This window comes from Alexandromys fortis, unplaced genomic scaffold, assembly GCF_014885135.2.
Source record: "Alexandromys fortis isolate MF-2015 unplaced genomic scaffold, M_Fortis_MF-2015_v1.1 scaffold_1, whole genome shotgun sequence".
NCBI classification, from domain to species: domain Eukaryota; kingdom Metazoa; phylum Chordata; class Mammalia; order Rodentia; family Cricetidae; genus Alexandromys; species Alexandromys fortis.
In genome coordinates, this window is record NW_026067927.1 from 31,628,919 (window position 1) to 31,656,590 (window position 27,672).

The 27,672-nt window shown below is 46.8% G+C and overlaps 1 protein-coding gene across 2 annotated transcripts in view; it reads right to left on the reverse strand.

The window, feature by feature from the left end:
- Window positions 1-23,856, reverse strand: part of Shc3 (SHC adaptor protein 3) — a 114,347-nt gene extending 90,491 nt beyond the window's left edge. Inside the window, exon 1 of one of the 2 annotated variants that reach the window (XM_050144225.1) lies at window positions 21,449-23,856. In XM_050144225.1, the coding sequence (XP_050000182.1) occupies window positions 21,449-21,925 (477 nt within the window). In that variant the 5' untranslated portion in view covers window positions 21,926-23,856. The remainder of the gene's footprint in view (window positions 1-21,448) is intronic. The other variant, XM_050144226.1, reaches the window with a different exon arrangement.
- Window positions 23,857-27,672: the final 3,816 nt, after the last annotated feature.

The window sequence follows — 27,672 nt, forward strand, 5'->3', positions numbered from 1 at the left end:
TCTCTTGAGACACCCCAGACTGGAACTAAGCCAAGCCATTCCTGGAGGGGAGGATCAAAGTTGTAAACCTCTACATGTGACCTTACACCTCAGCCATAGGTGCCTAAAGAGTATGTCTGTTTTTCCTCCAAACGCCTTGTATTAGCTATCCATCTCTTTGCTGTAACAAAATACCTGAGAAAAAGCAGTCTAATAGAATGAGAGCTTACTTGGGCTCACAGTACCAGAAGATATAGCCCAGCATGGGGAGTAGGGGTGGAGGGGGGCAGTCCTGGTTGCAGGAGCAGAAGCTCACATGACATCTACATTTGGGAAGCAAAGAGGAGCACACTGGTATTTGACTCACCTTTTCCCTCTTATTCAGTGTAGCATGGTGTCCAGTTCATGAAATGGTGCCACCTCCGTTTATGGTGGGTTTTCCCACATCAATTAATCCAATCTAGAAACTGCCTTACAGACATGCTCGGAAGCTTGTTTCCATGGCGATTCTAAATCATGTCAAGTTGGCAATTAAGATGAACCTCACACTGTGTTTTTTTCTGGGGTGTCATGGAGCCCAGTAATGCCACCCTAAATATCTATACTGTTTCCAGTGTAGCTCTGTCTGCTAAAACTGTGGAGTCCTCAAGACTCTGCCAACATCTACTGTGGTTATGATTTTTAGCTTTCTATTAAGACTTATCCTATTCTGATAAGCAACTTAAGGAAGTATATTGATTAATTTTCTGTTGTTATCATAAAACCCCACGGCCAAGGCAACTTATAGAAGAGATTTGGGGGCCTATGGGTCCAGAGCAAGAAGAGTTCATCTAGTGGGGAGGCATGAGAGCAAGCAATAAACATGAAGGCAGCAATAGGAAGCCAAACGCTCACATCTTCCTACACAAGCACAAAGCAGAGAAAGCAAACTGGAATTTCGGCAAAGTTAGAATCTCTCAAAGCCTGCCCCCAGTGAGCTATTTCCTCTAGCAAAACCACATTTCCTCAACCTCCTCAAACAGTGCTGTCAACTAGGGCTCCAGTGTTCAAATACAAGAGTCTATGGGGAATATTCTCAAACAAACCACTACAGGAATAAAAGAGTTTATTCGAATTACAATTCCATATTATAACCCACCATTTCAGGGCGGCCAAGGCAGGAACTCAAGCAACTAGTCACATCATATCCACAGCTACAGCAAAGGGAAATGAACGTGCACGTTCTACCAGCTTGCTAGATTATTTTCATCTAGCTTTCTCCCATCCTGTGTAGTTCAGGACCTCTTGCCTAGGGAATGGTGCTGCTCACCATGGGCTGGGTCAACCTACATCAATTAACAATCAAGACAGTACCCAACAGGCATTCTCATAGACCAGAATGATTTAAATAATCCCTCAGTTGAACACAGGTATTCTAGGTTGTGGCAAGTAGACATTTAGAAATACCCAGGCCTAGACCAATGGACCATTGTGTCATCAACTCTTACTTCCCCTATGATTAACGATGTTAACAATCTCATGGGTTTGTCTGCCTTTTGATGAAATAACTTTTGTTTATTTTCTGACTAGACTTTTTTCTCTTATTATTCTTTTTCTGCTTATTTCTTATTACTTGTTATTTGACAGCTTATGACTTCAAAGTTGTCTTCCTAGCCACATAACAGGTCCCTGAAGAACATGTCTTTAATTTGATGCAATCCAATTTATTACATTTTCTTTTATACAGTGTACATTGGTATCAAGTCAAATGATTCTATGGCTGACCCAAGTCTCAAATATATCCTCTTTGTTGTGGATTATTATTTTAACGAGGCAAAGATGTGTTAGGTTTGTTTCTGCTGCTTTTGTTTAATTATGCAAAGATGGGTGGCATTTGTATCACCTTGCCTGCCTGAGGCACCTGATTGGTCTAATAAAAAGCCAAACAGCCAATGGCTAGGCAGGAGAGGGATAGGCAGGGCTCGTCAGCAGAGAGAATAAGTAGGAGAAGTCTAGGCTTGAGAGAGAAGGAGAGAATGAGGGGGAAAGAGAAGGACACACCTGGGACCAGAAGCCAGGAAGCTGCCAGAGAGACATCAGGAAAGTAAGATATATAGAAAGAAAGAAAAGTAAAAAGCCCTGAGGCAAAATGTTGATAAAAAGAAATAGATTAAAATAAGAGCTAAGATAGGGCTGAGCATTCATAACTAACAATAAGTCTCTATGTAATGATGTGGGAACTGATTGGTGGCCCAAAAGAAAACCTGTCAACACCTCTTTTTTTCTGTTTTATAATTTACATTTCTACTCAAGTCTATAGTTTATTTTGAGTTATTTTTTGTGTAGGCAGGAGGTTCAGGTCAAAACTTATGGTTTTAGTTATAGATGTTCAGTTGTTCCTGGAACACTCACTGATGATGCTCCTCTTCATTCTTTGAACGGCTTTGATGTCTTTATCAAAAAAAAATCAATGGAGGTTCCTTCAATGTCTGATTGTTCTGTGTTTCCCATCCTTGCCTTACCACACAAGCTAGCTTTAGTTTTTCAAGTTTTAAATTATGTTTTGCGTATATGCACCCATGCACAGTTACCATGTGGGGTGCATGGATTGAGCTCAGGACGTCAGATTTGGTGGCAAGCACCTTTACTCACTGAGCCATGTTGCCTGCCCTCTAGCTTTAGAATAGATCATAGTATCCAGCAAATCTACTCCTTTCACTTTGGTTCTTTATTTTAAATATATCTTCATGGGAGTTTCAATGTGACTGCATTAAAACAACTGCTTAATTTCAAAAGAGTTTTAAAAGTTACTATATTAAGTCTTATTCTTGGAACATGATGGGCATCTTCACTTACCTGGATCTTTTTCTATATTCCATCAAATTTTTTAGAAATATTTATTTTATTTTTAATCACATGAGAGAGGGGTGTGAATGACATGGATGCAGGTGCCCACTGAAGCCAGAAGAGAATTGTGGGTCCCTTGGAACTGGAGTGAGAGGCAGTTATGAGCTGCCCAATGTCAGCTGTAAGAACTGAGCTCAGGGCCTCTGCAAGAGTAGCAAATGCTCCTTAACCACTTCCCTGTCTCTCCAACCCCTATATCGTGTCTCGGCCTGACATGTTTATTTGGGTCTTCTTTTATTTATTTCATCAACATTTTAAAATTCTCAGCAAACACACATTACTCACGTTGTGGCGGGTTCATACCTAAAGACTTTATTTCCCTGGTGGAATTGCAATTGGTATGTGATAATTTCAGTTTCTATATGTTACTTTTAGTCTTTAGAAGTTAGATTCGCTTTTGTGTACATTTGTTTTGTCCTATAACCTAGCTGAACTAACTTTTTCATTCTAATAATTTCCTACAGAGTCTCTAGAATTTTCTACTAGATGGTTGTATCGTTTATATCTTAACGTTCAGCCTCTTTCTGCTTCCTACTGTAGATGCAATGTGACCAGCCAGCCTCCTGTTCCTGCCCCCATGCCTTCCCTGCCTCCCCTACCCCTTGTGGACTGTATTTCCTCAAACCATGAGCCAAAGATCATCCTTCTTCCTTTAAGCTGCTTCTCTTGGGGGGTGTTTGGTCACAACAAAGAGAAAAGAAACTAATGGGAGGCCTTTCCCGATAATCTTAGCTCTCCACAGACCTCTTACCAACGCATTTTACAACAGCTTTTCCTTGTTAAAACTGAGGTGCTTACCTTATTCAAAAGTATCATATGTATAAGAACTATACCACTGTGGTCTGCTTGCAGTATGAGGTACACTTAGAGCTCATATAAGAATCACAGATGACAGGCAACACGAGGCTCCGGTCTTCCCTAGCTAGCAGCTGGCACCTGCTTGCCTGGGCATTTTTATTGTTGCTGTTCGTCTTCGAATTTAAAAGTTATAGGCAGTCTGCTACATAACTGAGCCCAAACCCCAAGGAGGATGGGGAGTTAGGAGAGTTAGGCTACTGAAAATATTGTACTTCCCTGAAGCACTGAGCAAGTGAGAAATCCAAGAGGCGGGGCAATGAACTCGGGAACATAAAAACCACAGCCTTGAACCAAATTGAGCATGCCAGCCATCTTTGTTTTATCTCTGGGTTGATGCCCAACTTTGCAAGTTCGTGAAGTCAGCTGCCTCACTTTCACTATTCTGACTCTCCAGCACTTTCAATATAAAGTGAAAATAATTGGTTCCTGCAGTTAGCCCCTTAGAAAGTCACCCTGTGCCAGCTTTACCACCTACTACATACTCCACAGGACCCTAAGCATAACTGAGCCATCAAAAATTAAAAAAAAAAACTTGTTGATCCATTCACTGTCCTCCCCTTTTCCTTTTCGTGAATCCATGTGTTTTAATCAGAAGTGGGTGCACACAGAAGCGTTAGAGGGTTTAGCTTTCTGTTTGGGAAACATTCTGTCTGTGCAACATTTTCACTTAATAATGGTCTCATGAGGCTCTCCTTAAAGCTCTCCTTACACTGAAGCCCTCCTGTGGCTCGCTGCAAGAAAGAAGAGAAATGGAATTCATGGGTCTGCTCATATGTTTCACATCTATGGAGCACCCAATGGAGGCGTGGGGCAGACTGTGACATGCATGCCTTCCAGCTCAGAGAGGGAACACCAGAGGAGGAGACCAAATAGAACCGAGTTCAAAGTGTGCTCTTTAGAATTACCTTTATAATTGTGAGGTGTTTGTGCGTGAGTGTAGTCTCTGTGTGTATGTGTGTCTGTCTGTCTGTCTGTCTGTGTGGTACACGCACAAATGGGTGGATAGATGACTGTATCTGAGTCATGAGGACCAGGGGATGATGTCAGATATCCTGCTGCTTGTCTTTGCCCTATGGCTTTGAGACAAGGTCCCTCACTGAACCTATAGTTAGGTCATCGGACAACAAAATCCAGCGATCTTCCTGTCTCTGTGCCCAGCAGCATCAGGGCTGTAGGTGCCCATGGCCATGCTCAGCTTTTTATGCGAGTTCTAGGTTTCAAACGTGGATCCTCATGCTTAAACAACTGCTCTTGGCCACTGAACCATCTCCCCAACCCTCGGAGTTACTTTTTTTTTTTTACTTTATTTTTTAAATATTTTAGTAATTGTGTAGATGTATGTATGGGGGGTGGTGTCTGCATTATCTCTGTATGTATGCATGTGTATATACATGTAAGTATGAATGCCCATGGAGGCTAGAAAGGGGTATTACATCCCCTGGAGGTGAAATTACCAAATTGTAAGCCACCCAACATGGGTGTTGGCAACGGAACTCAGGTCCTCATATGCACTGTGAACCAGGGCCATCTCTCTAGCCCCTGGCATTACCTTCCTAATGCCCTCCTCCATCAACCTCTCAACCAATTGCTTTTGCCCTCTCTCACACACACTACTGCAACCTCTGTCATTCTATCCTTTCATGTTAGCCGCCCTTTGCCTGTGAGAGGCTTGGAAGGTGATGGATGTTGCAGTTTGTGTATGAATGGTCCCCTCTGAAACTCAGATCAGGTGCTCTTTAGTGATGGCCCTGTTAGGAGGCATGGTGGGCCAAGGGAGAGAGCCCTCGGGAATGGAGCAGAACCAGCCAACAATAAGAACTTCTTCACTGCCCCAGGACTGCTGTGATGTCGAGAGATTGCATTACTCTGGAGGACGATGGCATTGCATTTTGCTTCTTTTGAGCATGCCCACTTACCCTGCTGCTTTCGGTCATCCCAGCTCAGTCTCTCAAGTCTCCAGACTGTGAGCAAAGATAAACTTCCATTTGTAAGTTACCCAGTCTCTGCCGTTCCAAACAGAGACAACGGCACCTGGCTGACCCCTTTCCCACAATCCATGACTTCTAAACCTTACCTAGCCAAGGTAGCTAGGACAAACACACCCCAGACTACAGCCTGGTGTCTTAAAGAGCAAATGTGTTTCTCATAGCTATATAGGCTGGTAGCCCAGGGTCAAGTGTCAGTAGAGCCTGTGTCTGGTGTAGAAATGACTGTGATATAAGGTATAGAGAGTGTCAAGGGACTCTCTGGGGTCCTTTCAGGAAGGCACCAGTGCCATTAACACTCGGGATCTAATTACCTCTGAAAGCCCCTGCCTCCTTACGCCATTGTCCTAAGATTTCTACACAGAAATTTTAGAGAACACAAGCACATAACTCTAGCACATCATGCAAGCCATGGCCTCATATCATGCATGGAATAGTCCTCTCTAGATTACCATTTCTTTCGAAGTTGTCATTGTTTAGTCCACTGAGGATTCTCAGGGACCCTGGGCTAAACACTGGGTACAGTCCCCATATGGTCTGAAACGGCAGGTGCAAGGACAAAGACTTAGAGCTGCAGACACCCAGACAATGAGTGCCAACTGCTGGCACAAGAAGCCAAGGAGGGCGCTCGTTAATTTGAGCTGAGTCTTGGAAGCTTTAAGGTTGAGATGAGACGGAGTGGAGGCCCTCAGAGGGGAGCAGTCTGAGATCAGCCCAGAGAGACCAAGGGAAAGGAGGTTGTTCTGAGTAGACGGAGTTCAGGGAGGCAGGGGATAGGAGGTAGGGCTCAGGCTAAACCCAGCCAAACTGAGATTTTTTTGTTCTCATATAAGGAATTTTAATTGAATTCTGTAACCAAGGGGAAAGTAAAGAGCTTTTGTTTTAATTAGGGCGATGAGCAGATAGGCAGGAGTTTAGAAAGATGAATGATGTGTCGTGTTAGCTGAAAGTGATTTTTAAAACTTGTGTTTTACCTTATTAGATGCTGAGGGGGAACGCACGGATGAAACTCAAGAACCGTCCCAGATCGTGTTTGTGAACAGACAACTAGGGAAATTCCCGCACTCGTGAAAGTGGCCTCTCGCAGTGGAACACAGCCAGATTCGTGGTGTAGGTTGTGGCCTCCATCTGATGACCACAGCCAAAACCCTCCACAGTGGTGAGAACAGGAAGGAACGTGCCACACACATGGGCAAAATGCTTCCGAGGGCTGGGCAGGGGTGGGGAGATGATTCCGCAGGTAAAGTGCCTGCCACACAAGCTTGAGGACCTGAGTTCACGCCTCAGAGGTGAGTACCTGTAACCCCAGCACTCGGGAAGCTGAGCAGGAAGATCATAGAGTCAACTTAGCCAAACTACAGTGAGAGAAAGGTACCAAAAGTCAGCATCTCTGGCCTCCACATGTGTCTGCACAGGCGGCAAGTGCACACACACACACACACACACACACACACGAGAGAGAGAGAGAGAGAGAGAGAGAGAGAGAGAGAGAGAGAGAGAGAGAGAATATCAGATCAGCCAGGCAGGGCAGGGCAACTTGGACTTTTTGCTCCGTGGATCTGGCTGCTGTGCACACTGGGAAACAGTCACACTTTCCTCTAATGAGGATAATGGCTCCCAGAGCAATTGTTAGCCACGCCCAGGAGTGTTTGCAATAACCAAGGCATGATGAGCACATGAATCAGGATGAAAGCAAAGGACAGGAAGAACATTTGAAGCGTCGTTAGGCAGAAATAACAGCCTTGTGCCTGAACAGATGTCGTGAGCTCGGGGCAGGAAGTATTTGGGGATGACTCGGAAGTTTCTGATTTGGAAGCGGGGTTATGGTTGGCACACTGACAAAGAATAGAACTGGAGGGAAAGGCTGTCATTCAGTCTGAAACGCTGCTGCTCTTAAGAAGCCCATGAGATAGCAGCAGATGGCATGCTGCCCCCACAGTGCCCAACACACACCGAGGCTGCGCCTTCACCTTTAGCCTATGGTCCAAGCTGCCACCAGCTTTCTTGAGGATGGGGTGGGGTGCATGTACACATGTCTGCACATGCTCGTGGAAGCCAGAGGTCAGTCTCAATGTTATTCCTCAAAAGCCATCCACCTTATTTTTTTGAGACAAGTGTTTTCATTGTCCAAGGTCACTTACTGACTTGGAGCGCAAGTGAACTAGCCTGGCCCGCCCGCCAACAAGCACCAGGGGATCTCTCTCTCTCTCTCTCTCTCTCTCTCTCTCTCTCTCTCTCTCTCTCTCTCTCTCTCTCTCTCTCTCTCTNCTCTCTCTCTCTCTCTCTCTCTCTCTCTCTCTCTCTCTCTCTCTCTCTCTCCCTTCCTCCCACCCTCCCTCCCTCCCTCGGTCTCTCTCTCTCTCCAGTTCTGCCACCACAAGAGCACACTGCCACAAACAGCCTTTTCTGTGCATGCTAGAGATTCGACTTAGGTCCTTAGGCTTATGCAGCAAGTAATTTGTCATCACATCCATCCCCCGGTCCTCCCCAGCTACCTCTCCACCTGCCTCTTCTTTCATTCCCACCTTTCCAATCAGTTCTCCACGCACAGGATGGGATGGACTTTCAGTCTCCAGTGGTTTTGTGCTACACTTACCGAGGCCTAGAGAGTTCCAAGCCTGGCTCGGCCCCATCAGCCCATCACTCCCCTACATGCCACAGCCAGGAGAGCATGCTCTGATTCTGTCTCCTTCTTTGTATTGCACGTGCACTCTTTCTTCTACTCCCCTCTCTTCCTCCTCTTCCCCCTCCACTCCCATGCACTGGCTTCTGTGCACACATACCCCATCATCTTCTAGACTGTTTCTACACCATCCCTCAGAAGAACCATTCTTTTTTTTTTTTTTTTTTTTTTTATAAGGCAGAGTTTCTCTGTGTAATGGCCATGGCTGTACTGGAACTTGCTTTGTAGACCAGGCTGGCTTCGAACTCACAGAGATCTGCCAGCCTCTGCCTCCCAAGCGCTGGGATTAAAGGTGTGCCCCACCATGTCCCAACAGGAGAACACTTCTTGATCTCAGCATTTCTGGGGCCTGGCATTTCATTTCCTCTCTCCACTTGATATGACAGAACAGAGCGACTCTAATTCATCAGCTTATACCTAACTCCTAGCACTGCCTCCCCACAGAGCAGGAGCTGTTTGAGTATCCGCTGAACTGAAACACTAATTTATACACTGACAAAGCAACACAGTGATGGGTAGAAAGGGAAAACTACTAAAGGAAAACTACAACCCAAAAATGAAACAGAAGGGAAGCCAACCACTGCACATGGATGTAAACAAGAGAAGAAGTAGGGTGAGGGACCGGGGAGGTGGGTCAGCACAGGACTCCTACTCTACGAGCCTGAGGACCTGAGTTCAAATCCACAGCACCCACACAAAAAACCAGGTATGGATGCCTATGCCTATAACATCAGCATTGAAAGGGGCAGAGACGAGTGAATCCCAAGAACTCACAGTGAGCCTAGCTCAAAGGGCAAACTTGCAGTCCAGTGAGAGACCCTGTCTCAGGGCCATAGAGAGTAATGGAGAAGACATCTGCTCTCCTGCCCAGGAGTGTGCACGCTCACATCCCGATGCACTGGAATCACTGAGCTTGGTTGTTGACCTGACCAGATCTGGACTCCACTAAGGGATAAGCTGTTGGACACTCTCATGAGAAATTTTCTTGATAAGGTTGTTTGAAGTGGGAAGAATCTCCATAAATGAGGTCACAGCCTGGTGGCAGTCAGATAGAAAGGTGTAGAAGAAGGAAGCTTTGCTTCTCGTCTACCTGCCGGTTCAGCTACCCTGCTCATGATCTACCTTGCCGCTGCCGCCACCGCCGCCGCTGCCACTGATGCTGCCGCTTTCCTTCACCCATATCAGAACCCTGCTTCCTCCATCTCCCAGCAACCCTCCAGGAATGTTCCCGGACTTCAGCGCCAGATTAGGACTATGAAAGCACCCAGCATCATGGACCGAACAGCTACCATGTTCTCAGCCTTTCCAGAGTGAAAACAGCCATTGCTGGACAACTTGGACAACACCATATAAGCTGATCCTTAAAGTGTCCTTTTAATATACATTTATTTTTAAGGATCCTTGCTTAATACATGCATGCACTACATACATATAGCACACAATACAAACATACTGAAGCCCATACATACATATACACTCACGTATGCCATACACAATACACACAACCACACACAACAGCAAACATACACAAGCCCATACACACATGCACACCACACAGAATACAAACATACACAAACACACACATGCATACACACACATACAATACACCAATATACACAACACACAATAGAGCATACACAAGCACATACATGCATACACACATACAATACATACAACACACAATACAAGCATATACAAGCACACACAAACAATGCACACAACACATAATACAAACATATTCAATACACACAACACACGATACAAGCATACACAAACACACACATGTATACACACATATACACCATATACAACAAACAATACAAACATACACAAGCACATACATGAATACACACACATAGACTACACACAACACACAGTACAAGCTACACAAAGCACACCACACACACACACACAGGAATAGGGAAAATACAAATAAAAACGGTGGCTGAAAGGGAGAAAGGGCTCAAAGGGACTAGAGTAAGGACAGGGTGTTTAGAACAGAGACTGAAGGAGGAAACCAGCACATCTGTATGGTGCCATGAAAAGCAAAAGCAACTGACAGTGGACACCCATCATTTCTCGGCCACTGCAATGCATCCTCCTGCCTTCTGCACCTCGGGGTGAACCTCTCATGGCTGGCTCTTCCCATCTCTCCACACAGCTGCTCACCCAACAGAAACAGAAGTCAACCACGGCAGCTTTGTTCTTCTTACTAGCAAACCTGTCTCCAGACTCCTAACCAGAGACAGCAGGAGGCTGAACAGGACAGCAAGGGGTTCTGTGATCTACAAAGGGACATCAGAATCCTCCCAGATGGGCCAGTTCCACAGGAGAGATTCAGGCCCAGTACCATAAATCTGACTGTGATGGCTCTTCTTTTCAACTGGAGAACTTCCAGAATGGGCTACGACCCAAGCTACTGTGCACACCTGCAAGGGATGTTTGTTGACTGGATCATCTGAGGTGGGAAGACCTACTTTAAATCTGGGCCACAACCTATATAAAGGACATGGAAGAAGAAAGCACTTGCTCTTGACTCCTTGCCCCAGCTTTCACTGACAAATCTATTCCTTCACTGCCACTAGAGTCTACTTCTTCAAGATTCTGGGGCATACTGAAGACCAGCTGAGACATCCAGCCTCATGGACTGAACAACTATTTCATTCTTGGACTTTCCATATGGAGATAACCATTGTTGGATTAGCTGGACCACAGCCTGTAAGATCCTCTAATAAATCCATAGATAGTTGGGTGGATGGATGGATGGATGGATGGATGGATAGATAGATAGATAGATAGATAGATAGATAGACAGACAGATAGATAGATGATAGTCATTTTATCAGTTCTATTTCTCTAAAGAACCCTGACTACTAATACCCCGGTCAAAAGTTCATGGTTCAGGAGGCTCTAGGCTCCTGAGGGAACCTACTCCTACTGTTTTGCTAAGTGGTCATTTTGCCAAACTACCATTTAAATATTTACGTCTATATTCCTAGAACAGTGCTCTCAACCTTGGCCAGAGAAACTTCTTTTTACACGGGACAACAGTTGATACAGAGACTCATAGCTAGTTAAGGTTTTGAGAATAAATGCCTATCAAGTTCTTGGACCTGAGTGGGACATTTGTATCACTCCATCCAAGGTCCCTGGAATGTTACAGAAAATGGGGAGCAGTGTTGTGAACGCTGTCCTCTGGACGTGGTCATGGTAGTCACAACCCACAGCAGCTCTGCTGCTCTGCACCCCAATGCATCCACATCCCGGTGTGAATAGAGGAGGGCTGTGTGGCTCCAGCCCTCCCCGGGGGACTCCTGGGAGTTTGCCTCGCTGGGAAACGGTCGTCATTTTCTTCACTTCTCTTACACTGCCCTGGCTCCAGCAACTGACCCGTATCCATAAGGAAAACAGTCCTCCCACCTGAGTTAATATGTCACAGTGCAAAAAAGGTTACACTCATTACAGGAGGTGTGACTTCTGATGAAAAGAACCACAGCTCGGTTCTTCAGAGAGAGCTGCCAGCACCTTCTCGTACAGAGAAGTCCTTAACCAAAGCAGTCCTTCCACCTCTGAGACCCGTGAGGACCCAAATCCCCTGGCCTTAGGAGAAAGTGGAGAGGGCAGAGCAGGCAACGGGCCACCAACTTCCCTCCTACTGATGGGCATAGACAGTGGAGGTAGGTAGACATTTCAGCATGCAGGACTCTGGCCCACCTCTGACTAGTCCCACTTTCTGCTAGTGCTTACTATCTGTTGTTTAATTTGGTTAAAGTCAAATAAAAACACCCATCAAAAACTTTATCGAACATTCCATAAGAGCACATCGTGTGTGTGTGTGTGTGTGTGTGTGTGTGTGTATGCGCATGCATGTGTAAGTGTGCTTATGTGTTTGCAGGAGCATGTAGGGAGGTGTATAAGACCAGAGCTCGGGTGTCCTTCCTCAGGCACCATCCAGCCCTGTCTCTGGTGTTGTTTGTTTGTTTGTTTGTTTGTTTTAGATCCACTGGCTGGGAAATCACTGAAAAGCCTAGATTGTATGGTCAGCAAGCCTCAAGGATCCCTCTATCTCTGCCTCCCTTGCACTGAAGATTACAAGCACATGCCCCCATGCTTGGCATTTTTAATGAATTCTGGGTCAAATTCGGGTCTCCCTGCTTACCAGGAGAGATACTTTAGCAACTGAGTCGTCTCCAGAGTGCCACTAGCACAAATCTTAAAATGCAACTTCATCCATAAAGTATCGCTCTTATGAATATTTGAAATTAGAGGGAAAGGCCATGGTCACACACCTTGGCAGAGAAACATTATTCTTTCCTGGGTGCCTAGGGCAACCCCGTCCCTCTGACACGTGATGTCATGTACCCTGCTGCTACACTTGCTACTCCTTGTGTGGCGATGCCCGGAGGGACATGCAGGCTGCTCCAGGTGCCAATAGGCATCTGAACCCTGACACATTCAGGATCTGAGGACCCAGGCTTCTGGTTCTGAAAAGACCTTGGAACACTGGAATGGGGATACAATACTTGATAAAGTGTCGGCCATGCAAGCATGAGGAATGAAGACCTGAGGCCGATACCCCAGATCCACATAAAGAGTGGGTACAGGAGAATGTACCTGTAATTCTATCATTGTGGGGGTGGACTCAGGAGAACCCCTAGGGCTTTCCTGAAGAATTGGCAAGCTCCGGGTTCATTGAGAAATCCTGTCTCAAAAGCTAAAGTGGAGAGCAATTGAAGAAAACATCTGACATTAACTTCTGGTCTCCATGCGTATGTGCAAATATGCACATGCACACTCACTCACGTACACACACACACACACACACACCTATTCACAGTTTCCTTTGCATGTTAGCCAGTTTTCCCTTCCTATGACAGAATCCCTAAGATACTCTACTGAAAAGGAAGATGTCACTCACAGCCTCAGCAGCTTTTCCATTCATGGTCACTGTGAATTTACTGTGAGACAACAAACACATCAGAGTTATTCTGATTTTAAACATATTTTCTTTAATAGGAGCCCTCTACTTGGGATAGTGGCAGTAGAAATGTTTAATATTTGCAAGGTAAAAGGCAATAGTATTAAAGTTATTCTCAGTAGGTACCTCTAGACTGTCAAGCAACTACCAGCTTTGTGCCTACGGAGCTCCACAGAATGACCCCAGCCGAGTGTGGCTGATGTGAGGCCAGATGAAGGCCAAACTTCAGGGACTGTGAAAACCTGGGGCAGAATAAACTTCACACCTGGGATGGTGACCAGGACGCTGCTCAGATGGTAAAGCGCCTGCTCACAAGCACAAAGACCAGTTGATTCCAGCACACACAGTAAAATAAAAACCATTAAAGGCAGCTTATACCTGTAATCTCTGGGGCTAGGGGGACAGACACAGGTGGGTGTGGGGCTCACTGGCCAGCTGGTCTAGTGGTGTCAATGATCTCCAGGTTCAGGGAGAGACCCTATCTCAGAAACTAAAGTGGAGAGCAACTGAGGAAGACATCCATTTCTCTCTCTCTCCCTCTCTGTCTCTCTCTCTCTGTCTCTCTGTGTGTGTTTGTGTCTCTGTCTCTGTCTCTCTCTCTCTCACACACACACACACACGCGCGCGGGCGCACACACACACACACACACACACACACACACACACACACAGAATTTTGAATGGATTCTTTGCTTCTTTTCTACCACCTTAACAGGAGAAGAGAACATAGACTCTGTGGTGTAGGTTTCCTCTTTGGAACAAGAACACACTTCAGAAGAGACCTTTGTGTGACTCCACATCTAAAGCCTCAGCACAAGAACAATGAGTTATCTAAACTTTTTTTTCCCCTCAAAACATCTTGGCTTTGAGTGGTTTCCATTGTATTCACGTGGCCACCAGCTGATCAGAAACCCAGAAGCTCTCATGAATACTGCAAGGCCCCTTCTCAAGCTAGCTCTTCGAAATGCCTCTTCTGAAGGTTTGGGCTGTGTGGGCAGTTTCTCATAAGTTCTGCAAGTCACAGCTAGAAACCCAGACCTCAGTACCTATGGCACCCCACCCCAGAGCAGCATCCCTACACCTGGAATCCTGGGATGGATGTACCGATGAATCTGACAAGCTGCTGCTTTCAACACAGCAAGTTCTGAATATTGATCCCTTGAAGAGGAACCAGCTCGGAACCAGGAAGATGTGAGCTTCCAGAGAACAGCAGCAGCCATCTTCTGTGGGTGGGCAGGAGGGTCAAGAAGCCCCCAGACCCCCCTAGTAAGCATGAAGATACGCTCTGCAGAAAGTCAGATCTCAGTCCTTGAAACACTGCTTGCGGTCAAGTGATCCAAAGGAGATCCTTAGTCCCCCCCACTCTGGCTTGATTATCACCATTCATAATTATTCCAAAACTCGGGAGAAAATGTGAACACGGGTAGATGTACCTAACAGGGCTCTTTGTTGGTATTGTTGCTTTGGTGGGGAGAAGGTGATAAGAAATCAAAGTAGAACAAAATGAGTTGTTTTCTGCCACTATAGGAAAGCAATAATTACAACCTGGAACCAGTAATTACCAGAATCACATGGGAAGTCATGTGTATTCATCACACATGTACAAATGCCAAACATATTAGCAAGCAGTTAGTCATATTTCATGGTCAGCATCTATCCTTAGAGTACAGTCATACACACTCCAGGGTCTTTATCTACCCTAAAGTACAGCCATACATACTCTAGGGTCATTATCTACTCTAGAATGCAATCTCTCTCTCTCTCTCTCTCTCTCTCTCTCTCTCTCTCTCACACACACACACACACACACACACACACACAGCATCCAGCCTTTAGTAGAGTAACAAACACTGTGGTCAACATTCATTCTAGTACACAGTTACACACACCCCATGGTCAACATCCATTTAGTGTGCACACACACACACACACACACACACACACACTGTGGGCAACATCCTCCCGCTCTGTAGTCCTGTGTTCAATGTCTCCTACCTGACCGGTAGTTTTTATCTAGCACATGTCAAAGGTTTTATGTGGTAATACACTTTCTCCTCCTCTCCAGATAGTATGTACACCCGGCCATTGCATTATGAATTAAATGATTCCACATTTTCCTTATCCATTTTCATGAGTGTGCTGGCTCCTCCTTTCCCCTCTCATTCCTACCATACTTTTTCATCCAAGCTGGCACTGGTGTCTGCTCTGGCACAGCAGTCCAGCCCTCTTCCTCCCAGGCAAGTGCTCTTCTGAAGGTACAGTGCCTGTCACAGATCCATCTTTCCAATTAGGCTAGATATCGGAGCCAGAACCCTCCCAATCATGACGTCAACATTTCTACCAGTCCAGCCTCCTGGCTTTAAAGACCACCTGTGATAAAACTTCCAAAGCGGGCACAGTAATATCCAGAGAGATGAACTACCATGCAAGCCCACACCAAGTAGCACTGCCTCTCACCAGCCAGCCTCAGACTCTGATGCACTATAACCCAAGCCAAGGCCACAGTTCAGCACAGCTTGTGAGATGACCCAACTTCCCCATCACCGGGGCTTTGCTTAAAGGGTATTTAACATAGAACCTTTCAAAATGAGGCATCTGTGTAAAGGTAAAACCTGGTGCAGAGGTCTGCCTTGTACAGGACAAAGTCTTGCTGATAGCTTATTGTTCAGGGTGACTTTGTTCTTAAGCGTGAATACAAATGAAACATATGAGGTCATTGGGCATTTCTAGAAATGAGACATTTGCTACTTTCTAACGAGAATGAAAATAGCACCAATTCAAATACCATTGGTTGCTTGGCTATGGGTTGCAGAGGCAGAAAGGGGTATGTATGTGTGTGAGTATATGATACGTGGAGATAGGGGTATGTATGTATGTGATGTCTGTGAGTGGGGATATGCGTCTGAGTATATGATGTGTGATGTGTCGCATTGTGCAGTCAGTGTATTTGTGTATATATGGAGGGTGTCATGTGTCTCTGTGTGTGTGTTATATAGCATGCATGTATCTATGCAGGATGAGGGTTATATGTTTGTGACATGTGCTGTGTGTATCTGTATATGATTAAGATGTGGAATTTGTGTATATGCAGTGTGTGTATGATATGTGCTATGTGTGTATTGTGTAATGTGCAGCATGTATATATTTATTCAATGGGAGGGGCGTGGCATAGTGAAGTGAGATATGAGCCTGTATGTAGTGCATGACATGTGTGTATATTTATATGGTGTGTGTGGTGTGTGAGATGTGTATTTATGTATGTGGTGTATATATGTGTGTAGTGAAGTGTGTGTATGTCTCTGCAATGTGTTGTGAGAGTATTATGGAACATGGTGTGTGTGATGTGTACTCGTGGCATGTATGTATAGCTCTGCAGTGTATGAGAAAATGGAGATATGTGGACATAAAGTGGTATGTGTGTGGTATGTGGCATCTGTGTACATCTGTGCATTGTGTATGTAAGATGTACAGGTGTTTTACATATGGTATGTGGTGTGTATGCGTGTACATGGTAATTGGTTATAATAATGTGCATGTTTGTAATTACATGGGGCGTGGGGTTGAACTCTGTATGTGTGGTGTTGTGTGTATGAGCATGTGTGGTATGAGTATATATCTATGTAGTGTGTGTGTGTATGTGTGTGTGTAGGATGTAAAGTATATACGTATGTGATCTGTGTGGTGTATGGCATGTGTATATATCTGTGCAGTGGGGTGTAAGATATGGATGTGTGGTAGGGTGTGTTCAGTTTACACATCGACCCTTACATCACACGAGAGAGGACACATTTTCCAGATGAAATCAACCAGTAATGCCATGAGAATTTCTAAAGATATCGTTCGAATGTTTTAGGCAATGTTTTCGTGCAAGCTATACATTACAAGGTTATTAAGAGACTTTAAGGGAAAACAACTTTTAAAGTTCAACTCATCTAGAACTAAAACAAAATTCGATTTATTCCACTGCCTAAGGCATCATGGACACACTAAAATGGACTTGTAGTGACTGTTTGCTATGAACTTCAGTCACAGTTACTAAAGAGGAGCTGGAAGAAAGGACGTCTTTATAGATGAGTCCAATCAAAATTTAAGAACAAATTTCAGGATAAAATTAGTTTATAAAAATATCCATAAAGATAAATAGAAGATTAATGAATAAAGCAGATGGCTCACACACCCCAGATGTCATCAGATTCATTAATCAGAGAAATAAAATTGTTTTAAAAGGGTTTATAAAATAAAAAAAAACAAGTCCTTTTTCCAGAAGAAAACCAGTCCCAAATACCAGGGAATAACAACTCCTTCTCGGTTGGTAAAGCCTCCTCTAGCCCTGGGGATTCCATGGTAGAACTCTAGCTGAGCATGTGTTGGGCCCTGGGTTCAATGTCCAATACTGGGGGAAGAAATTTCCAGGAAGGTCGTCATCTTCATTCCAGTAAAAGGGTAATACTCACAAGCTGAAATACAGCTATCAGCAGGACCTATGAATAGCCTAAGCTGCCAGCTCCCTGAGTGGCAATCACGGCATGCCCAGCTCTGCACAGGAGCCTTGAGCCTTAGTTCATCATTTGGATTGTCTTATTTTGACCGTTGGCACTTGAGCCTGCACTAAATGTGTTCACTGCTCAGTATATCAACCCCTCTTGGCCTTTTAAAGTCTGCATTCTAAACAGCCCTTCATGTGAGGACCACACTGGAGTGGAAGGCTGGCCTGGGGCACACCACAGTCTCACACCCAACAACTGTAGTCTCAGCTTCTGCCAAGCAGTTCCAAAACCGGACCTGAGGCCTGCGTGTCCTCAGAGGTTCTTCAGGGCCAGGCTCAGACTGACTTTCCTTCCTAAAGTCTCCCTAGAACCAGGGAGGAGAAGGAGGAGCAGCCTGAGCCATCCACAGGGCAGTCACACCACACACAGGTGAACCACTGCCGAGCAACCCTCCTTCATCCCCAGCGTGTTACAGACCGTCACATCCAAACAAACAGAAAGCAAACTTTAGACAGACATGTAATGACACTATTCATGGTTCTTTGCTGTTAGGATGTTCTGCTATGTCTGTCTGAAGTATGGTTTCTTGTTCTTTCTCTTTTATGCTACCACAATTGGTCAAGTGCCTGGGCTACTTCGCGGGCTACAGTGTTGCCAGTGAGGCCCGGCTGTCACTAGTCTAAACCTGAGCCCTCCTGAGTACATAAGCCTCTGCCCTTATTTAACAGCAGGCTCGGAGGCTGTGACTAAGTAGACAGAGTGCTTACCTAAGATGCTGGAAGCCCCAAGTTTGATCCCCAGCCCCAGGTGATCTCCATGAACTTGAGAGGGCTATACACACCTGCAACTTCCACACAGAATTAGGTAGGAGGGTCAGAAGTTTAAGGTCATCATTGACTATATAAAAAGTTCAAATCTAGGCTGGTATACTAAGACCCTATCTCAAGAAAGGAAAAAAAAAAACTTTTTTTTTTTTTAAAAAGGAGGGTAAACTAACAGCAGGCAGGGGTAGTTGAAAATACAGGTTAAATGTGCTGTTAGCTTGGAATTCCGCTGGTCGAGAACTTTCTCAGTTTCATTTTTCCATCCTTCACTGGAAATGTCAGCAGCTGCCGAAGAAATGCTTTGATGTTGTGTCAACAGCCAACACCCGTCAGGCTGCGGTGTGTACAGTACCCCTGTCCTGTAGCTGAAGCATCTGAGTCTTATCACTGCAGCCTACAGCATCCCGTGACCACCTACCCCTAGGTACTTCTTGCAGAAAACCTGTGATGATGCCGTGTAGAAATCTTCCAGAGAGCTGGAAAGCATCTGGGACTGCCTTGAACTTGGAAAACAGAATTTTATCAGATGGAATTAAGGAGCTTTGCAAACTACAAGCCTTCAGATTTTAGAACTGAATTCCTGTTATAAAATGCAGGCTTTTAAAAGCATCAGAAGAACCCTTCACTCCTCAGTAACACTAAATTCAATAAAACAAGTCATTTTAAAATTCAGCATGCCAGTGTGGGGAGTCTGCTCGCGTGTGCCCACAGAGGGCCATTCGGTCAGCTGAAGGCGACATGCACACAGGATTGCATTTTTCCTTTAATGTCTGGGTTTCTTTCTGTGTGAACTCAGACTCCTGCAGGGGTGCAGGGACCATCTCTGGGCTTACGTTCACATGACACCACTGTTTACAGATGCTAAACAACAGGGACAATAGAGGCCAGTACAGACCACTAATGACTGGTACCATGCACCTCCATGTGCCAGGATCCCTGGGGCACTGCTGTGTCCTCTCCCTTGGGGACACAGGTAGCCTCAGAGTAGGCCCAAGCAGCTTTCTGACCCTCAATGCACTGCCCCTGGCTCTGAGACAACTCAGACCTGTCCCCACAGAAGGAGTCTGGGCTAAACCACTATCTTCCTATGTTCCTCATTTGGCCCAGACCTTAGGTAAAGTGGTTTTTCTACCTAAAATACCATTTTAATTTGTCTGGCTGAATATTCAAATTTCAGACTCAATGGCCCGCTCCTTGGGAACAGATACAGCCGATGTCAAGCAAAGTGGTTCTTTCAAAGCGTGAGTTTGAGAATTGCCCCTCATTTTGAAAACAGCCTCTGGGTTCTTCCTAGCACACACCAGCAGCTTTGCCCAGCTCCACGTGCTTGTCTTAAATGCTTCACAAACAGAAGCATAAGATGCAATTATGAAGCTAACAGAGATAACAAATATGTTCTAGTCATGGTTTAGCCTCCAGGTAGCTGTGGTTTGGTTTCTGTTTGGTTTCTTGCTTCGTTGGTTTTACTCTTTGGACCCTGGACATATCATTTAAATAAGCAATATTCATCCCTTTAAAGATTAAACTCAACCAAATGTGTATGTTTGATGCTGAGCTGTGTCCCTTTTGCTAAAACATGATGCTAAAATATGATCTGCGTTCAGTAGCTGAGAGGTCAAATTCAAGTGCAGACTGGAGGGAGGGGGGAGGTTCCGGTGGCCACATTCTCTTTATGTGTTTTCTACAGTCAAAGATAGCACGCATTCCTTTGGGGATTTGGTTCCAACCTGCCAAGATACTGCATATTTACCTGAAGATGCGCCATGTGGGTTTTTTTTTTAATTGGATCTGTAACTAGTGCTTACAGACCAGACTGTTCTACAGGTTTGTCAACGCAGGTGGTGGGGAGAGCTTCTGTCTCATCAGAAAAGCCACACCTGAGGTAAGCCCCTGGGCTCTCTCCTGGCCCTCACCTGGGAGAAGCATGGCCATGGCTGCTTCAGCTGGTCAGACTGGAGGAAATGGGTTGGTAGATTACCTGAGCTGTACTGAGTACCTTAAACACCATGCTTGTGAACTGCAGGAATTCTGCCAGTTACATTGTGAATTTTTGAAAAACGATTAACATTATTTGTGTTGCAAGAAAAACTCCTTTCCAGCCCGGGGGAGCAAGAGCCCCAGCCTCATCCCCCTCTTAGCTCATTTGAAGGAAAGACTACTATTACCCAACTACTCCTTGAACCAAGACAGTTCAGGGCCGAAGAGTATCTTTCCAGGTAAAACACTAGAACCCCTTTTACAGGAAGCAAGGCTGCCTCTGCCCTGACCTCCAGAAGTTGGGCATTCTTGCTCTGGAGGGGAAATATGGCCCACCCCGCCGCCACAGAAGGACACAGAAGTTGTGGCATTGGGGTACATCCCTCATTGGGGCTTGGGGGAGGTGGCTGCCACGTCTGACTAGTGTACTTCTGGTAGGCCAGACCATGATCTCAGGATGGACGCCTAGAGTGAGAGGGGACACTGGCAGGGCTCCTGGTGAAGTCAGGTGGCAGGAGAATGCCTCAACACCAGTGTTCTGGGGAAAGCAGGCCCATGTGAGGTGACCAGACAGTTCAACCTTTACCCCACATACCAGCAAAAGGTACATTTGTAGTTCACTCCTTGCCCTGTCAAGCAAGAGGATGGCTAAGGAGGGCGCATTTCCTCACATCCAACCGTCGTCTGTGTTCCCTGCACCTTGGGGCTTCAGAGGACATTTGTCCCAAGGCGTCCCGACTCCCCCACGCACCCTGGCCCAGGACCTTCGCCCAGCTGTGTGGGTTACCCACCTTGACCACATAGGTGACTCCTGGCCCCAACACCTGCTCGCTGGGGTGAGGAGCGCCCCGCGGGGGCCTGGGCAGCGGCTCGTCGCCGGCCCGGCTCTTCCTGGTGGCGCTCATGCTGGCGGCCTGGGCGCAAGCCCCGGGGGTCGCGCTGCCACCGTCCGGGGCCGCCAGGCTGGGCGCGCTGCAGCTGCCCGAAAGCCGCGCGCCCGCCCGCTCCCGGGCAGCGGACGACAGGCCGCGCAGGCCGGAGCTGGAGAGTTTCAGGTGGGACACCTTGTGGAGCAGGTGGCCCAGGCTGCCGGGCCCATCGTCCGGCGCCTTGCGCAGCGCCTCGCCCGACACCAGGTAGGGGGTCGCCGCGGGCGCCGCCTCCGAGACCTTGCCGCCGCTGCCTTTCACCGACAGATTGTGGAGAAGGTCATCGACCGATGTCACCGAGTCATTCCTGAAGCGGTTGTACTTGGTGCGTGGAAGCATGCCCCTCCGTGAGCTCGCCGCATCCGCCCGGGCGCTGCTGGTGCCGGCCCCGGTGCGGGCTGCCGCGCATAGCACACGAGCCGCGGGCCCCGGAGCGGGACAAGGAGCTGGGGTCCCAGGACAGCCTTTCCGGAGAGGGACAGCCGAGGCCGACGACCGAGCCCTCACACCGTTACAAGGCAGCAGAGCAACGGACACGCAGCGCGGGCCCGGGAGACCACGGGTTGGGGTGGAACGCTTGCCTTGCAAAAGTCATAGTTGCCGCTGATGGAGCGCCCAGCTGCACGGGGCTGCTCCCAGCAAAAGCGTGACTCACTCTGAGGAGACCCTTCTCAACAAAGGCTCGGTGAGCTCCGCAAACCACTTCCTGTAGCAAAAAGAGAGAGAGGGAGAGAAGAAAACGACATCCACCCGCTGACAGCAACTACAGCCAATCAGTTCTCAAATTTCCTTTTTCTACCTTCGCAGATATTTCCTTCCAATCTTTGCTTTTTCACCTACCCCTGCCCCATCCTGCATTTGTGCCAAAGGTAAATCCAGTTCCTTCAAATGATCTCTTGAACTTTCCAAAATCCATTATTCCATGCTAGGGTTCGTTCTTCCCCTGCCAAGCTCATGAGGATGAGCCCCAGAAGTGTCTGACAGCGAGCGATGCGTTAAAATGTGACGAAGGCTTTTTAAGAAGTCTTCAGGCAAATCCTGATGAATCCTGATTTAGGAAGCAGCAACAATTTTTCAGCCAAAAAAAGGAAAAGAGGGGACCCTTCACCATCAGGTGAAAATGTAAAAAAGAAATAAAAGGCGTCGGTTTCCTGTGGTTTGCTTTTCTTGTTCACATCCACAGAGCAGCCATGAGTGTCTGCTGGCGAATGTCTGTGGCGATGCAATTCCTCAGACAACACACGGGAAAAAAACCAAATCTGCACATGAACTTCTTCTCAGTACAGCTCAGGGGGTCTTGCCTGATCATTTACAGCAGCCAGCAGCCTTTCTCAGTCAGGATTAAGTTGAAAATCTACTTCCAAAAAAGAATGGTGCTTCTCTGATGAGCGGCAACAGGCTCCAGAAATCCATGCCAAGAAAGAAAAAGGGGAAAAAAAAAGAGGGTTGAGCTCTGAGCTTTATTCCAACTGAATGTGTTTAAGCCCTGGAAGCACGCCTTAGTAACACCACCAATCCATGTCAATGTCCCTTCAGCTGCTGCTTTGCAGCCCTGCAGTCAGGCAGAAAAAAAAAATGTGGCTGCTCTAACTGCCCATCAAATCCACAGGAAGAACGGCCTCATCCTTGGGAGTCAGGCTCAGGCTTGCAATGACACACACAGGCCTTCTTCCTAGCGTTTAGAAGAGCAGGACATCGACAGCCTCCCCGAAGGTCTGTCCAAGATTCTGAGACCCACTGACCCCTTCCTCGGTGGTCTCTGCCAGGTGGCCTCATGCGTTAAGATGGATAACCTGCATCACAGGGAAGTCAACCGCTGTCAAAGTTTCCTGGTAACTTCTGTGCCAGCGAATGCTTTTGCCTTCTAGCACACTAGCAGGTCACCCTGAGTCTTCTCACGCCCAGGGCTGATCTCAGGTGGCTGCGAGGTTCCCAGGCTTTCTGGGAGCCCCAGGAACGGAGTTTAGGGAGCGTCACCCATGACGGGTGCACGGGTGAGGCCGGCTCCAGAGGACGAAGGAGCGCTGAGCAGCCAGGCCCGCCCTGTCGCAGCAAACGCGTCCCCACCGCTCTCCAACCGCGCCGCAGCCCTAGCCCAGCAGCCACCCCGCACTCTCTTTTTTCCCTTCCCCTAGCTTGCATAGCAACAGCAGATGCGCACCCCACGGACGATTTCGATGGTGATTAGAGTCCCCCTCCAATCTGAAGCAAGTCAGCCCCACCATTCCCAAACCGTGGTCTTCATTAGAAGCAGACAAAAAAACGACAGAAAGTGAATGAGATGCTGTTTGTGTGAATGAAAGGGCCAGCGAGCGAGCCAGCGTTTCTGTGAATGGAGCGGGGCCTTGCAGCCGGTGCCAGGCAATCCCCTAGGCTCAGGCGGCCTCAGCCAATGAGCGGCTGCGCCGATGACTCATTCAACAAAGGCTCGCTCAATAGTGGAAGATTCCATTTCAATCAAGGGCGGGATCTTTTATCCAACAGCAATGTGGGGGAAAAAAAGAGAGAAAGAAAAAAAAATAACACCACCCAGAATGGTTACAAAAATGCCGGGAGGAAGAGACAAGCCTGTGTAGAGAAAGGCGAGAAATTAGCTTTATAAGGATGTTGGAGACCAGTCGGGTCAGGTCCCGGTGAAGCAGGACCACTCTCTCGGAGGTGAGCTGTACCCAAACTTTCATTCACTGGTTCTTCTACATCATGGAGCAGCCATGAATGTACCAGCTTTTATTATGAATGCACACAGAAGGCACAGTCAAAGGCTAGCCTCTTCCCCCTGAAGTCTTTCCTAATAAAGAAATCAAACATCTATGCAAGCTAAGCCTCCAGAGAGGTGGAGGGGGATCCCAAAGCTGCATCATTAACCCTTTAGCCAACAGGAGACTTTCAATTCTATTATGAGGCCAACGGAGGGAAATGAGTGAGAAAATATGAATGACTGTGTAAAATTCCATACAAAAATATGCTCGCTGCTGTGTGCTGTTAATATTTCAAGAATATAATACAATACAGTAAGACTGCAGTTAACTGGAAAATGATATGAATGTTTTGGTATGCAAGAGAGAAAGAAAAAAATTTAAAAAGCCCAAATGCGTCAGATGGAGTTCCACAGCCCCTGCAGGGGAGCTCCGCTCACGTGCTGAGCCCAGGAGAGCCCTTTGTTCCCCCTGGGGAGCCCTGCCTTGCTTATTTTAGGCACTATTCTCCAAAACCCAAGCATCTGGGCTACCAACCTGCAACCCACCGACAGTGATGAGAAAGGGGGCGCCTGGATAGATAAATCTGGATGCCATGTTCGTAGTCTGCGCTGTGCTTTGAATATCACGTGTTATCTGAATGCTCGTGTTGACATTTAACCCTGGCAACCATTTCGAGGGTGAAAGCTTAATCTGTGTCATTTAGTGGAAGGGCTACTGGGACGCGACTGGGATTGGGTGGTCAGAGTAGAGCCTCGGTGGCTGAATACTGGTGGCTTTGTGGAAACAGAGGAGGCTCAAGTGACAGCCCAGTCAGTCAAGGGCTTATCTTGTAAGCATGAGGACCTGAATCCAATCCTCAAAAACTCATATCAGAAAACAAAAACGAACAAACAAAAAAAGATCTTGGGCTGGTGATCCGGTGTTGCATAAGCCAAAACAGCCAGATTCCTGGAACATTGGAGCCAGCCAGCATTCTCTACTCAACCAGTTCTAGGCCAAGATGAGACCCTATCTCAAAAACCAAGATGGGGCCAGAAAGGTTGTTGTCAACCTTGATGACCTGAGTTCAATCCCCAGGACCCACATGGTGGAAAGAGACTCTTAAAGTTGTCCTCTGACCTCTACACACATGCTGTAACATGCATGCCCCCCCCCAGCAATCTAATGAAAAGTTGTTTTTAAAGAAAATATGACTGTCCTCTAAGGAATGAAAGTAGAAACTCTTCTCTGTCCTTGACATGCATGCACACCAGCACACACATACAACGGCACACACATGCTCACACAAAAGGGAAAGACCAAAGTGTGTGCATCGTGCACACACACATATACAAACAAACACACACACATGCACAGACATGCATCCACACACGCATGCATGTTCCCTTTCTCTCACCATGTGAATGCCTGAGCCACTTCAGACTCTGCTGACAAGAAGCCCATGAACCATTCTGATCTCTCAACTGTACCAGACCCTGGAACCAAAGTAAATATCTTTGTTCATAATTCACCTAATTTGGGGACTGTTATTAACAAGGGAGATGGATTAAAACACCATAACAGCACAAAGAAAGCACCCTGCCAGAACAGCGGATAGTGAAGGCTGCTTGTCCTTACTCCCCTACAACCCAGTGTCCTCCAATGAAAGGAAGGCACATTTCCTACCTGCAGGATTCTCTGTTCATCAGGATGAAGAGTCCAGGCAGGTGAAGTAATAAATGCATGAGGGATTAGGAGTCTTCCATGTAGAGACATCCAGTGCAGAGGTGGAAACCGGGGAATTTCAAATTCTCGAACAGGTGGGTCAGTTACTGGCTTGGCTGTGCGTGTTTATCATCCCGGCATTTGGATGGTTGTGGCCTCTAGTGGGATAGCTGGAGCTGCATGGTGAGATCCCATCTCAAGAACAAATAGTCAGAAATTGTAGGATAAGCGTAAAACCCAGTTTGAAGGATGCCGTGGGAGAATGGGTGCAGTGATGAATACCATCCCAGCCTTAAGGAAATGTCCTCACCAATGAGCAATGCATGCCCATTGCAAGTGCTGTTTACAGCCCATTTTGCACAAATGGAAGTCAAGGATCATTGGGACTACACAATGTGCCAAACCACAGCTTCTGTCTTCATGGCCACACAGAGAGGTGTGCCTCACAGAGGTGTGCTGTCTGCTGTCCAGTGAGCCTTCTCCCTGTGGGTACTGGTTACCTGTCATTAGCTAGCATAGAACAGAGGTGCCAAGGGCATGAGAGACAGAAAAAGGAATGGAAAGTTCAGACTTTTCGGAAGATAGAATGGAATTTTTTTAAGAAGATTCCTGTTACAAAGAGGGGCTAGGGAGATGGCCAGTCAGTGAAACGTCTGACACACAAGCACAACTTGAGCTCAGAACCCACATAAAAAGTCCAGAATGGCAGTGCGCACCTGAAAAACTGCTGGGAACAAGGAGACAGGAAGACCCCAGAAGCCCCATGACCTGTTCAGTTAATGAGCTCCTAATTCAGTCCAAGACTCGGTCTCAGAAATTAAGGTGGGGAGCTGGAGAGATGGCTCAGGGATTAAGAGCACCGGCTGTTCTTCCAGAGGACCTGAGTTTGATCACCAACACCCACGCACGTGTACACACACACATGAACACATACACATTACAAAAACATAAACACAAATGTTAAGATATAATAGCATACAACAGAGAGAAGTCAGTATGTGTAATAGAATAAAGGGGTAGTATAGAATGGGAGGGAGGGAGGGAGGGAGGGAGGGAGGGAGGGAGGGAGGGAGGGAGGGAAGGGGGGACAGCACACAACAGTGAGACCCTCCAGGAATTGCAGGCTTCAGTACTTTAGGTTGGATTTCCTGGTAGATTTCTATCAGACCAGAAAAAAATGGGGGGGGGGCAAAAAATGGTGGGTTGAGGAGTTAGGATGAGTTTCTAGGAGTGGGTGGGGGGAATACTGTTCTTAGTGCACCTGAGTGTTCCTCTCAGGCGCTCAGTGTCGGAGGAGCTGCTAACAATAATCTGTGAGGCCGCATGAGCAAACCCAGTGATGCCCCAGTGACTGAGCTACAGTAGCCTCCAGTGTGCACACATCTCCCCACCTGGGGCCTACAGCTGCCAGTTAATAAACCTAGCTGCGGTTATAGGCTGGCTTTACCCTCCATTCCCTCCCTGAATCAGACAGTCACTCTTGAGTGGTGACCCTGGAGAAGATAACCACTACACGGTGTTGCCTAACATTCACACCATGTAAACAGACAGGAGCATTTGCTCTATAGATGTAGGTGCCTGGGGTGGTATTTAGGACAGACTAGGTTAACTGGGACATCATCTGCATGGCTCATTGGCTGCTCTTACACACACACACACACACACACACACACACACACGCAC